Source organism: Podarcis pityusensis (assembly GCF_964106645.2).
Source record: "Podarcis pityusensis genome assembly, chromosome: 6".
Classification (NCBI taxonomy): domain Eukaryota; kingdom Metazoa; phylum Chordata; class Lepidosauria; order Squamata; family Lacertidae; genus Podarcis; species Podarcis pityusensis.
In genome coordinates, this window is record NC_138030.1 from 76,306,889 (window position 1) to 76,321,343 (window position 14,455).

The following is a 14,455-nucleotide window of genomic DNA, read 5'->3' on the forward strand; positions in this document are numbered from 1 at the left end:
TATTGCCAGGTCAAAAATTATGAAACCAGTGTCATGACATGGACTTGAAACCAGTTTTGGGCAATTTATCACCCTGCTCTAACACACATCATGATTCGCAGTATATTGCCAGGCCGAAAACTATGAAACTGGTATCACAATATGGACTTGAAACCGGTTTCTCATGATATATGAAAATTATCCATGAAATTATCCATGCTGTGCTAAGGATCCTGCAGCGCTGAAGAAATAAGCACATGCTGTTGTGTCAATGTAGTGTCTGGAATGGTGTAAGGAAGTTCATCCATTCTATGCACTGTTTCCAGCCGTATTTGCATTGTATATGAACTTGGTGTAACAGTGCCCTTGCTAGTGCTTATTATTATAGAATCATAGAATTGTAGAGTTGGATGGGACCCTCTAGTCCAGGCATGTCCAAAATCAGTTTTGAGGGTATAATCTGGCCCGCCGGTCGGTTCAATCCAGCCCCTGTGGTAGTTTATTTCCTGGGGTAAAATCCTTCAATCTTAAAAAAAGCTCAACAACTTTCAACTTTGGGGTAAAATCCTTAAAAAAGGTTAACTTTGGCTTCATCAAATCTGGCCCTCTTTGAAAAAAGTTTGGACACCACTGCGTCTAGTCCAACCCCCTGCAATGCTAGCACAGAGGTGTTATAGTGCGCTATCTTGTCACCACCATGTTCCAGATGGTTCCACCACGTTCCAGGTGGTTCCTTGACTCAGTGAACTTTTACATCAGCTTGATATGTCATTGCATCCCACCCTGAAATTTTATTTGCTGAGGAAGCAAATTCAAAAGAGCTTATTTCTGGGAAGACATGTATACCATATTACATAGGATTGCACTGCATGTATACTATTGTTACAGGAGTGGTATTTTCCCCCCTCATGAATTAGACCACATTTCTTTAGTACAGCATACAGTGGGACCTTGGTTCTTGAACTTAATCCATTCTGGGAGTCCGTTCAAACCATCCAAAAACCAAGGCCTGGCTTCCGATTGGCTGCAGGAGCTTCCTGAACTCAATTGGAAGCTGTGTTGGACATTCGGCTTCCGAAAAACGTTTGCAAACCGGGACACTCACTTCTGGATTTGAAGCGTTCAGGAGCCGATTTTTTCAACAACTAAGCCATTTGAGAATCAAGGTACCACTGTACAACGTATTTTCCCAATGAACCGCTAAGTCAAATTATGCTGCTATGAGTATGCAATGTTGTAAGTGGGACATAAACCTTGAAATAATTAAATTTCTCAAATGCTCATAGGCCTTTTTTTTTTTTTTTTTTGCAGTTGGAACTCGCCAGAACTTAGGCACCTCTCAGGTGGACGCTATTGCCATTCTAAGAGAACAAGGGAGGTTTTCATGGTAAGTTCTGGAACTTCGTTTTTCTAGAAAATGACATTTGTTTAAAAGTTGTAAGAGCAATTGCAGGAATACTGTGGGCCTAATTACCACCTCTTCCCATTTATGGTTAGCCACTTGGATCCCAGCCCTTTCCTGTTGCTAGATTGTCCTACTTGGTACTTACAACCAAATACCATATTGATTCCCCCCCCCCCCCCAAAAAAATCACTCATGAGAAAAATGCTTACTTTGCAATCTATGAACAAGCAGGCTGGGATAAGAGCAGTGCAAAGTGAATTAATCCTGCCTGTGCTGTTATAAAGTGCTTGTGTAAGTGAGCCTCCTTTTGATTTAATTAAAGCAAGAGCATTAATTTCTCCTTATACCCCAAGCACCTGATTACTTCTTAGTAGTCAAATTAATCTTTCCAAGCATTTCTCCATGTAAGTCTATTTTCAGATCAAAATTCGTCTGCCAGAGTTGGCAATAAACCATGCCAGGGAACTATTTCTTTGCAATTGTCTGTTGCCAAGCAGCAGCACTGGAGGAAATACAAACAGATGCTTGACTGGAACAGTTAGATGAGCATCCACTGAAGAAAGGTTTATTGAGTAGAACAACATCTGCAAAAGACCATCTGATTGTGCAGGGATCACTACTCACACAATGCACATGCACGCACACAACTGTATATGCAAAGATGCAGCTTTGTAGACTGTCTAGATCACACAGTTGGCGCTGTGGGTTAAACCACAGAGCCTAGGACTTGCCGATCAGAAGGTCGGCGGTTCGAATCCCCGCAACGGGGTGAGCTCCCATTGCTCGGTCCCTGCTCCTGCCAACCTACCACTTCGAAAGCACATCAAAGTGCAAGTAGATAAATAGGTACCGCTCCGGCGGGAAGGTAAACAGCATTTCCGTGTGCTGCTCTGGTTCACCAGAAGCGGCTTAGTCCTGCTGGCCACATGACCTGGAAGCTGTACGCCGGCTTCCTCGGCCAGTAAAGCAAGATGAGCGCCGCAACCCCAGAGTCGGCCATGACTGGACCTAATGGTCAGGGGTCCCTTTACCTTTACTTTACAGTAGTGGGTTTTTCCTGTTCTATACTACACTGCAATATCTGCTGCTTGCAAACTTTATAAAACAATGCCAGTGTGGAACAAACATCTTAACATTCACCCACACACCCAGACTCTTTGCCTTGGGCTCCCAAGTGCCCTCTCTGCATTGTGCCATGTGTAGCAATGGAACCAAAACCCGAGAAAGCATACGATTCCAACCAACCCTTACACACTCCCAGGTCTGCCTATAAATTCCCGCCTCATGCGCCAGCAATGTCCTGATGGAATATGGGTTACCTGGTACCAGCATCCCGCCAGCCTAGTTTTGTACCTCACTGGCACAGGGAGAAACCAGTTAGAAGCCATTTGCATTGGCACAGTTCAGGAGAACAGCCCTTTCCTACACAGGACGGGAGTGTAAGAAATTTGGCTGTGTCTTCATTTTTTAAAACTGCTGTTTTGGAAAACACAATTTGAGCCACCTCTCTCTAAAAAAAATCGAAGTTGCTATTGGTCCCAGAAGCTACGTGACTCAGCATAGCTCTCACCGCTTAAAACTGCTATTTCTCCAATAACTCGAGCCCACCAGTGATAGCAAACAGCTTTCCAAATAACTCAGCAAAACAAGAACCCCCCACTAATATCAGTTAGGGTGGCAGGGGGGATAAATTATTGAGGAAGAGCTTGCTTTTTATTCGTCAAGTACAAATGCTTTTCTTTCGGAAAGAAATACGTGCACTGGAATGACCTATTTCCAAGCCTAGTTTGGATGCAAAAGCCCTCTAAGGAAGCCAACACAGTGAATTCCTGCTCATTTAATATTAGTACTTCTCATAATTTGCCTTTGGACTCTGTAAAACAGACCTACCCATGCCAAAATGCAGCCCAAATATGGCAACTCACCAGGCCTCTAGAAGACTCCTATTTTTCCTGGTTGTCTGGACTCCGAAAACAGGGCACTTGTCAAGGGCCTGGCAAGTCACAATACATGACTGATGGGTTGTGTTCAACTGGGTTGGTTGGAGGTCATGCCAGGTCTCCTGCAGAGAGGCTTTCTTTGCAAGACACGTGCTTATTAATTTTTATATTGTGTTATCCAGAATATAAGATTTCAGAGTCCTGATCCAGACAGCTCCAAACCCTACAGATGACTCAAGTTAAGTGCTGCTGCTCATAATGTTTTTGACAAAAAACTATTCAATGTATTATTGATGGGTTTGATTCCACACATTATGGGATTGGTCTGCATTATTTAGTTGAGAGGAAAGGCTCATCCCTTTTATGGGTAATTCAGGACTGTGTATCTTATTTGCAGATCACAGGCGCTTGTTAAATATCCTGGTAACTTATCTTTCTCTAGTAAAAGAATCTAAACTTTCTGAGCTGCAGAAAGGTAAACAAACAAACCCGAAGCAAGGCACATGCCCAAATGTTGGTCATAAAGGGTGCTTACAGACCGTCACTATTTTGTAGGTGGGATTCAGTGGTGTGCCAACAAATTCTGGTTCTGCAATTAATCTGGTGCTCTTGCACAGCAAACCCACTTCCAAGCAAAATTAAGGAGCAAAGTGTTGGAAATTGTAATGGAAAGTGTGGGATTAACAATTGTTTGAGACAGGAGTGCCTGGCGTACTCTGGTCCACGGGGTCACGAAGAGTCGGACACGACTAAACAACAACAACAACGTTCATCACCATCTAAACAACAGTCTCAAGGCAATTTACTAAAGGTAATTAAAAATCATAATACATTTGAAAGAAAACTAAAACCATACAAAGCATGGTTCATTGTTGATTCATTATTGTGCATTCTCGTGTCTAATTTTTTCTTCACAGGTACTGACTATGCCTATCTGTAGAACACCTATGGACACAGCATTGGTCCAAAATATGAAATATCTCATGTGCAAGTGCACACTGAAATGAACCACTGCCCTGTGAATTTTTCTTGTTCTCCAGTGTTTTTGCCAACTGTTATTATTTCTGAGTACAAATGTGTAGTATGCACTTCTCTTTGGATCAAGGCCTGAAATAGTTTGTTTTTTTGAGTGGGGTAAAGGTAAAGGCAAAGGGACCCCTGACCATTAGGTCCAGTCGTGGCCGACTCTGGGGTTGTGGCGCTCATCTCGCTTTACTGGCTGAGGGAGCCGGCGTACAGCTTCCAGGTCATGTGGCCAGCATAACTAAGCTACTTCTGGCAAACCAGAGCAGCACACGGAAACGCCGTTTACCTTCCCGCTGGAGCGGTACCTATTTATCTACTTGTACTTTGACGTTATTTTGAACTGCTAGGTTGGCAGGGGTAGAGCAGGCAATTAATTTCCAATATTGTTTAGGTGCTTTGAAAAATATTCTATACAAGTATTTCAAGATTAGAAGCTGAGAACAAACTCACTGTTTTAAGATTGGCCACAGGATGTTATTGTTGTTTTTCTGAAACACCTTAAGTTGTTAAATCACCATGCTCAATTAAGATTACATATGCTCAAATGCAGCTCAGATTGCACAACACAAAACCTGACAAGGCAGGTGGCGGTTTAGTCTTCCAGGAAGTTGCCATCGTTGTGGCCACTGCAATTTCACCTTCACCTATTAGTCTGAAACAAAATCTATGTTCTATTTTCAGTCATAATATACCCAACCCTCTTATAAGCACAAAAGACACTGTTAGCACACTTAGCATGCTAATGAAGGCATGTATAAGATGACAAAGCACAAAATTGGGAGATTTGCTGAAAAGCAGTAGTTTCGCCAATTTCCAAAACAAGCAACCAGAGATTGCTTCAGCACCACATTAAACAAAACCATGTTTGGGCTTAGTGTGTGGTTTGAACCCAGACAAAACACAAGCCATAAACCATAGGAGAAACTTTGGTAACCGACAGCCTGAGAGTCCTCCCTACCTCCTGGCAAAGGAGCTGGGATGCCAAGGAATGTTAACGAAAATCCCAACTTGTCAAACATAAAACAGTTGGCACGAACCAACCTCCTTTTGGAGTGCTCCTCGCGGGCACAGCTTCTCCTTCGATAGCAGAAGACAGGGCTAAGTGGAGGGACACCCACATTCTCTCCAGAATAGTTGATCAGTTGAATTGTTTTGCCTGGCTGCAGCAGCAAAGGGGAACGTCTGATTGGGTCCAATTGGATCTACCCCTTTCAGCCTGCGAGGCCCTTTCTGACAAGCTACACCTACCTGCCCCTACATCTGATGTCAGGCAAGCAAAGAGGCATGCTCACAGCACAAGGAAACTTGTCAGGCAGAGGCACTCAATGGGTTTGGGTTCGGCAAGGAGCATGGCCTGCAGAGAGTCTGAAGGGCCAGTTAGAGGGGTGTGTTTGGCCTCCAAACCCAAGGTTCCCATCTCTTGTCATAAAAGCCCTTTGTTGTTCTTAGAAAACTAGGTCGTCAAAGGTGGCAACCATCTATTCTTCAAACACGGGCAAACGTTAGTGCAGCAGCTATTACTAGTAGGAAGATGTGACAGCCAAGTAGGCAGGTAATCAAGAAAGGGATGCCTGCAGATATTTATTACACAAATATGGATAGTCAAAGGAGGCTGCCTAATATCAAGTCAGGTCCATCTAGCTTAGTATTGTCAACACTGTCTGGCAGCAGCTCTCCAGCGTTCTGAGCGGTCTTTCACAGCCCTACCTGGAGATGCTGGGAGTTGAACCAGGACTTTCTGAAAGCAAAACAGTTCCTTTACCACTGTGCTATGGCCCTTCCCGGAAATCTGTAGTCCATGAATACAGTCGCATGCCTGCCAACATGCATGTGTTGGCTCACTCTTTTAGTGTAAAGGGTTTTTTAAGCTTTTTGCAGAGCAGAAAAAGGTACCGTATGTTTGCTGTGGCATGCAAAGTGTATACTCCTTTGTGCCATGGCAGTGGCTGCCCATGACCCAGGAGGTACCAGAATGCCAAGAAAAGTCATTCTCTTCCCACAGAGACATAGAACTCTTGGGCTTTGCTATAGCTATGGGAGACACCAGCACCTACAAAACCCCAAAACATCAGACAAGGTTCCTGCTCAGGAAAGGACACCAAAATCTGCTGGTAAGACACAACCCACCCTGTACCTCCCCCATCCCAAGCCTGATGGGTCAGGAGGACACAGGACCAACTAAAGGTAAGATGCAACAGCAAACACTAGATATCAGGTGGGTCTCCAAGTGCAGCTTGGTCTAAAAGTGGGTCCTCCTAGGTCTTCAGACTTTAGGAGGAGTTTAAAGGCCATGCCCCCCTAAGCACGCTGGAGAGGAAACAAGTCCTAGTGGTTGCAGCAAGACAACGTGTTTACGGATCCAGCGGCAGTGCCGGGTTCCGGCTGGCTCCAATGCAGAGAGAGCAGTGCTGCTCCTTCCCCCGCCCATCATCATCATCAAGGCACCCGCCGGCGAGGGACCCTTTGCGAGCCAGCCCAAGAATGGAAGGCGCAGGCGCAGCCTTCTTCCTTGCATCTCCGGAACCCTGGGTCCCCTTGGGGGTTTCGCCCCAGCCCCACTGACGCGTCCTCCTCCTCCCTAGCGCAGGCTCGCGGGGGACACCCACCTCGAAGAAAGTAATCCTGCTGCCCATTTTGCAGGCGGCCGCCCGGCCCCGACTCCAGCTGCCGGCGTAGGGGATGCAATCGGCACCGCCGACGGCGGCGCCACCTCCTCCTCCACCACCTCCTGCTCCCGTCTGCGCCGCGGATGCACTTTAATTGGGGGGCCCCCGGCCGGTCTTCCGGCCGGTCAGGTGATTCCTTAGCCCCAGGAGGAGGAAGCCCTGCAGGGAAGAAGGTGGAGGGCGCGTCCAGACCGGGGCGGGCAGCGGTGCTCGGCCAGCTTACGCCTTCATCCATCACTCCCGCCCCATCCCCTGGAGGGAGAAGGATGGAGGAGGAGGTGGTGCCGCCGCCACCGCTGCTACTGCCGCTGCTGCATGCAGCCAGGGTGCGCTCAGCTCCTCAGCAGCTCCGCAGCAAAAAGGGGGGAAAGCAGAGACCCGGAGGGGCGGCGAAGGTTTGCTGCTGCTGCTGCTGCTGCTGGGCGCGGCTTTGCGCCACGCGCGAGGCGCACAGAAACGCGCGGGAACGTCCACCTGGCCTCTCCATGTGCCTTGGGTTTCCTCACGTGACTACTCACGTCTGGTCGAGTGTTTGTTTGCTTAATATGTCTTAATACCTCGCTTTTCCTCAGAGAAGTTCGAAGCAGCTCACAAACAAGAACCAGAAAATAAAATATGAAACACAACAGCACTTTTTTTTTATCCTCCTGGGTTGCTTGCCACCTTGGTAATAAATTCAGCAAGCCCGTTATGTATTCACACAACAACCACGTGAAGGAAAGAGAGACAGTGGCTGACCCCAGATCCACCCAATGAGCTTCCTAGCCGAGAAGGATTAAGAATAAAAGGCCTCCCCTCAACAAATTTACCCCCAACTCTGCTACCTCGTATTGAGAGTCAGTCCTCAGTTCATTTACCGAGGTAGCTGTGGTGGTGAATACGAATTCCTGTGACCCGCGTGTGGGGCTAAATAGCAAAAGAAGCGGCAGGCAGTCTGGATTCAAAATGTGGGACCTTGCACACTCTCCAGCAGGAGAGAGCCCCCAATAGCCCAGTTTAAACACGCAAAAATCAAGCAGTGGTATAGTTAGGTTTTTCGACCCTTTTATCCTGCCAGCTTGCAAATACAGCACTCTACCCTTTTGCAATCAACAGACCACACCCTATTAAGTAAATTTAAAACGCTTTACTTACAAAATGTTCCAAAGGTCAGATTCGTGCATTTATCCAAGAAGCAGCAGGATACTGGCAGAATACTTTTGGATAGAAAATACAGAAAGATGGCTTCAAACACATGCTTTAAGCTTGCAACAAAGCTTGGATATGCCTTCCTTGGTCAATTAAAATGCCACAGAGAGAAGAAACAGGAATTCCTCCTCATGGAAAAGAGGGGGAGTGACTTAGCTGAGACTAGGAATCCACTCTGTCGTTTTAACCCCTTCATTAGCACTCATGCATAGTTATGTATTTGACTGCAATTCCCCATACAGTACACTGGTACCTCTGGTTACGTACTTAATTTGTTCCGGAGGTCCGTTCTTAATCTGAAACTGTTCTTAACCTGAAGCACCACTTTAGCTAATGGGGCCTCCCACTGCTGCCGCGCAATTTCTGTTCTCATCCTGAAGCAAAGTTCTTAACCCGAGGTATTATTTCTGGGTTAGTGGAGTCTATAACCTGAAGCATATGTAACCTGAGGTACCACTGTTGTGGTAAGCAACATGCCTTTGGGTACTAGTGGAGATGCTGTAACTACTCATAGCCCAAGAGTGGGGATCCTGTGTCCCTCCAGATGTTATTGAACTACAGCTCACATCAGCTCTAGCAACTATGGCCCGTGGCCAGGGATGAGGGGAGTTGTAGTTCAGCAACATCTGGAGAGTGAAAGTTTCCCCACACAACTGACATAGATTCTATGTTGTCTATGTCATATCATCATCACATGTATTTTGTCCCCGATAGGACTCAAGGCAGCCACGTTGGCTGGCTGTAGCTCTCTGGAGTTTCAGACAGAGCTCTTTCCCAGCCTTACCTAGAGAAGCTGAGGACTGAACCTTCTTCTGCAGGCAATCCTGTATGCAACAGTACTGAGCTGTCTGCTTTTGCCCCAAATGCAGACTCAGCACCTGCATGATTGGAATCCATGTCAGGTGCTCTTGACTGAGGCCTGTCTGCTTCTCCATCCCATTAAGACCACTGCAGACTAGGTAAGTGTCCAAATTGGGCCTTGAATACTTGCAGCTGAATATGCAACTCCATGCACAGATGCAAATCATCACTCGATGTAACAGGCATAACACAATGAACATGCATGGGTGAGGAAGCCTAGAAACAACTGTCATATCAGTCTAACCAGATATTTATCTCCTTTTTTATTTTATGAATATTTTACAGAGTTTTATCAGTTACAAAAACATTAAACAAGGCACAGTAAATATATGGTACAGGTTGGGATGTTAAGTAGTTCCAGTTAGTGGGTTGCATTCAACTAAGCTATACTCAGAGTAGAGCAATTTAAATAAATAGGCCTAAGTTTGTCATGTTCATGAATTTCAATAGGTTTACTCTGAGTAGGCCTAGCATTAGATACAGCCCAGTATTTTGCAGGTGGAATTTGAATGTATACAGTACTAGGAAATTCAGATTTGTGCAATTAAGGTGGATTTAAATGCTCTGTTGCCCTTGCACAATAAATCCTTTTTTAAAAAAGAAGCCATCTTTTTGCAGTTAGGTGAAATGCATTGACACGTGTGTAATTGACAAAAGATTAATGGGAAGACATATAAAAAGTCCCTCAAAGAAATCAGAACAAATGCTTGATAAAGACCAAATAAAATATAACCTCTGCTTCTGACCAGTTCTGCCAGCATACATTTTGTGCCAGCAGCATATTTCCAGTTCTGCCAACATGAAGCTGCCAGCACATCCTATAGCCCCCTCAAGTCAAGGGAAATCAAGTACAGAATTGGGTCCCTAATTGTGCCTCATGCCTACCAGAAAACAACTACCGTATTTTTCGCACCATTGGACGCACCGGACCATAGGACGCACCGGATCATAGGAGGGGGAGAACAGGGAAAAAAATTTTTTTCTTGTTCTCTCCCTCTAAAACAAGGTGCGTTCAAGGTACCTATTTTTTGGGGGGGGGGGGAAATAAAGAAAAAAAAATCCCTCCCCAGGCACGGGGCAGGCGTGGGGGAAGCCCGAGCTTCCCCCGACCCCAACCCCCAGAACAGCCTGCTATCCGCAAGCCTAGGGAACCGAGCCGGTCTCCCCAGGCTTGTGGAGAGGTGCGCGAAGCCCGGGCGCGCTCTTCAGTGCGCACCAGGCTTCGGAATGCAGGCAGCTCCGCGCCACCCTCCCGAGCCCCGCGCGGCTTCACGCCGGGATCGGGAGGGTGGCGCGGAGCTGCAGGAAGCCCTGGGGCGCAGGCAGCTCCGCGCCACCCTCCGGAGCCCTGCGCGGCTTCGCGCGGGGGTCTGGAGGGTGGCGCGGAGCTGCAAAAAGCCCTGGAGCTCAGGCAGCTCCGCGCTACCCTCCGGAGCCCCGCGCAGCTTCGCGCCGGGATCGGGAGGGTGGCGCGGAGCTGCAGGAAGCCCTGGGGCGCAGGCAGCTCCGCGCCACCCTCCGGAGCCCTGCGCGGCTTCGTGCAGGGGTCTGGAGGGTGGCGCGGAGCTGCAAAAAGCCCTGGAGCTCAGGCAGCTCCGCGCTACCCTCCGGAGCCCCGCGCAGCTTCGCGCCGGGATCGGGAGGGTGGCGCGGAGCTGCAGGAAGCCCTGGGGCGCAGGCAGCTTCGCGCCACCCTCCGGAGCCCTGCGCGGCTTCGCGCGGGGGTCTGGAGGGTGGCGCGGAGCTGCAAAAAGCCCTGGAGCTCAGGCAGCTCCGCGCTACCCTCCGGAGCCCCGCGCAGCTTCGCGCCGGGATCGGGAGGGTGGCGCGGAGCTGCAGGAAGCCCTGGGGCGCAGGCAGCTCCGCGCCACCCTCCGGAGCCCTGCGCGGCTTCGCGCGGGGGTCTGGAGGGTGGCGCGGAGCTGCAAAAAGCCCTGGAGCTCAGGCAGCTCCGCGCTACCCTCCGGAGCCCCGCGCAGCTTCGCGCCGGGATCGGGAGGGTGGCGCGGAGCTGCAGGAAGCCCTGGGGCGCAGGCAGCTCCGCGCCACCCTCCGGAGCCCTGCGCGGCTTCGTGCAGGGGTCTGGAGGGTGGCGCGGAGCTGCAAAAAGCCCTGGAGCTCAGGCAGCTCCGCGCTACCCTCCGGAGCTCCGCGCAGCTTCGCGCCGGGATCGGGAGGGTGGCGCGGAGCTGCAGGAAGCCCTGGGGCGCAGGCAGCTCCGCGCCACCCTCCGGAGCCCTGCGTGGCTTCGCGCGGGGGTCTGGAGGGTGGCGCGGAGCTGCAAAAAGCCCTGGAGCTCAGGCAGCTCCGCGCTACCCTCCGGAGCCCCGCGCAGCTTCGCGCCGGGATCGGGAGGGTGGCGCGGAGCTGCAGGAAGCCCTGGGGCGCAGGCAGCTCCGCGCCACCCTCCGGAGCCCCGCGCGGCTTCGCGCAGGGGTCTGGAGGGTGGCGCGGAGCTGCAAAAAGCCCTGGAGCTCAGGCAGCTCCGCGCTACCCTCCGGAGCTCCGCGCAGCTTCGCGCCGGGATCGGGAGGGTGGCGCGGCGCTGCAGGAAGCCCTGGGGCGCAGGCAGCTCCGCGCCACCCTCCGGAGCCCCGCGCGGCTTCGCGCCGGGATCGGGAGGGTGGCGCGGAGCTGCAAGAAGCCCTGGAGCGCAGGCAGCTCCGTGCCACCCTCCTGAGCCCCGCGCGGCTTCGCGCCGGGATCGGGAGGGTGGCGCGGAGCTGCAGGAAGCCCTGGGGCGCAGGCAGCTCCGCGCCACCCTCCGGAGCCCCGCGCGGCTTCGCGCCGGGATCCGGAGGGTGGCGCGGAACTGCAGGAAGCCCGGGAAGGCCTGCATTCGCTCCATAGGACGCACACACATTTCCCCTTCATTTTTGGAGGGGAAAAAGTGCGTCCTATAGAGCGAAAAATACGGTATCTAGTACTGATGTAACCAGATTTGGTGTATGATCAGAATAGTGTTTAAGCTCTGCTTTTTAACATCCCTTCCATGCAGCCTTCTGGGATGTTGCCAGGGTTTAGTTAAGCATTATTGGAGTCCAATGGACAGCGATAAATAGAAGCTTGCAGCAGCAAATTCCAAATACTGGAAGGCATTATTTGCATAGAATACATACAAAAGGGGGATTACTTATTCCAAAAGGGGAATATAAATAAATTAGGCATGATTTACAAGTCAGTTTTTGGATTTCATACAAAAAGTTATAGAACTCCTCGCATTCATAAGTTATGCCTTCTCTATTACAGTATTCATATGCTATTGTTCAGCATCTAAAAGCATGCAATTTTGTAAGGATCAGCTACAAAGGAAAAGGGAAATTTAAATAATATTTCAAATGTTGATATTGGAACTTAGTCATTTTCATGGAGGATACAACTGAGTGCCAGTGATTAGGCACTTTGGACTGAATCGCGCTAAGTTATGGAATGAACACAGAACTGATCGGGACGTTTGAGATTTTATTTTTGCATGTGAAAGGGATAGATGTTTCTGAGCTGTTTTCATTGCTTATCCCATAATATGTAGACCTTTGTTCATGTAAAGTAGGGCACCTATAGACTTGAACACGTTAAAACAGTATTGTCCCTGAAGCGTTTTTTTAAATGAACAGGATACAATTCTGTGACAGTTGGAAGGAAGTTGATCAATGCTACTTGGGAGTGATCCAAGTGGTAATCGTACACCCACTTATCTGGAGTAAGACCCACTAGGTTCAGTGGGACTTATGTCCAAGCAGATATGTAGATTGCAACTTGAAAGTTCCAGTCCCACCACCACTCTGGGAAAGAAGCAAATCCAGGGCATCGAATCACACAATGATACATTAGGAAACCTGCTCCTCAGACAGGTGCTTTGGATTCATGGAATACTTTCATAATTCAGTAATTTTATTTCTTGTTGAATGCAGTTAATTTTGCAGCACATAATTTAAAGAATCACAGCCTTCAAAACCAGCCACGCTGATGAGTTCCAAGTTAACACAATGCTACACTTCTACCCTCCCTGACAAAGCAGTCTGTGGAAATCAAATTGTGCTCAGCTTGCGACACCCTTTCGAAAATAAACACATAGCTGTCAACCGTCCCTTATTTGGCGGGAAACTCCCTTATCCCAGTGCCGTGTCCTGCTGCTGTCCCTTATTGATGATGTCCCTTAAATTTCCCGGGTTTCATGCTCGCCTGGCTCGGGAGGGAAGCAGCGGCTCGGGGTCCTCCGCCGTGAGAGCGCATGCACGAGCTGCCGTGTGTCCGTCTCTCCCTTTTCCCCCTCAGGGGCACGTCGAGAGGAGACGGGTGGCAGTGGGTGGGCAGGCAGCCCCTCTCTTGCGAGACTTCCCCCGCGCTGCCAGGGGAAGCTAGAGGCGGCGGCAGCTGAGGAGGCAGCCTGAGGGAGGAGGGGATGGGGAGGGATGCAGAAGGGCGGCGCTGCAGCGGCTGCTGCAGCACCGCAACGGCTGCTGCAGCACCGCAACCACCTCATGCCGGGCTTGTGGGCGGCATTGGCGAGAGTCTCTCTCCCTCCCCCCCCAGGCGGAGAAGGGCCAATGGAACTCCTCGCCCCAGGACGACGGCAGCCCCGATGTGCTGCTTAGCATACCCTCCAACCAGTGCAGCATCTTAATGTACTGATTTCCCCCTCTGCATCCCCTTCATAACTCTATTTTTATAAATCATTTGTCGATCCATAGTTCAAATTTTTACTACAAGTTTTCTGTCAATCCTACCAATGTATGTAACTCTTTACAAGAGCTTTTCAACTAAATTATAAACTTTCCCCATTCTTTATTAAAGAGGTCCTCTTCCTGGTTTCTAATTCTGCCTGTAAGCTTTGCCATCTCGACGTCGTTCGTCAGTTTTGTCTGCCCCTCTTCTTTGGTCGGAGTTGTAGACCCTTAGGATCGTCTAGTCCAACCCCCTGCAAAACACAGTCAGTGGCAGCAAAAGCAGCATGGCCCCATCAGTGGCGGATTTCTGTATAAGCTAAGTAAAATCCCTTATTTTGGCTGCTGATCCCTTATTTTCGAGGCTGCTGGTCCCTTATTTTCAAATCTGTAAGTTGACAGCTATGTAAACGGGTCTGTCCAGGATCGTGTCGTGAGCATCCTTCTGGCGCCAAGCAGCCCCCCTACCTCACTCAACACAAGTTGCCCTTACACGGGCGGTGGGGGTGGAGAGAGAGATTAGAGAGGAGAGAGAGAGAGAAAGCGACTTCGTTATACACGGCTGCCGTAGGGCGTATGTTGGCGCGAAAGGAGTGGCTGAGATCCTACGTTAACCGGCAGGGGGCGCTGTTCCAAAACACGCTCCCGGCGGAGAGACCGGGTGAGGGCAGAACGCATCGCAGCTGTCACGGCACATGCTCCTGACTGCTGGGCATGCGCACTGGC

General features: G+C 49.6%; 1 protein-coding gene across 8 annotated transcripts in view; it reads right to left on the reverse strand.

Moving 5' to 3' along the window:
• The window catches only part of LOC308478730 (very-long-chain enoyl-CoA reductase-like), a 41,746-nt gene extending 34,271 nt beyond the window's left edge, over positions 1 to 7,475 (reverse strand). For all 8 annotated transcript variants that reach the window (XR_013987219.1, XR_013987220.1, XM_081008794.1 and 5 more), the window contains exon 1: positions 6,957 to 7,475. Coding sequence is in view for 6 of the 8 variants with exons in the window: in XM_081008794.1 (XP_080864920.1) it covers positions 6,957 to 6,983 (27 nt within the window). In the remaining 2 variants the exon portion in view is untranslated. The remainder of the gene's footprint in view (positions 1 to 6,956) is intronic.
• Positions 7,476 to 14,455: the final 6,980 nt, after the last annotated feature.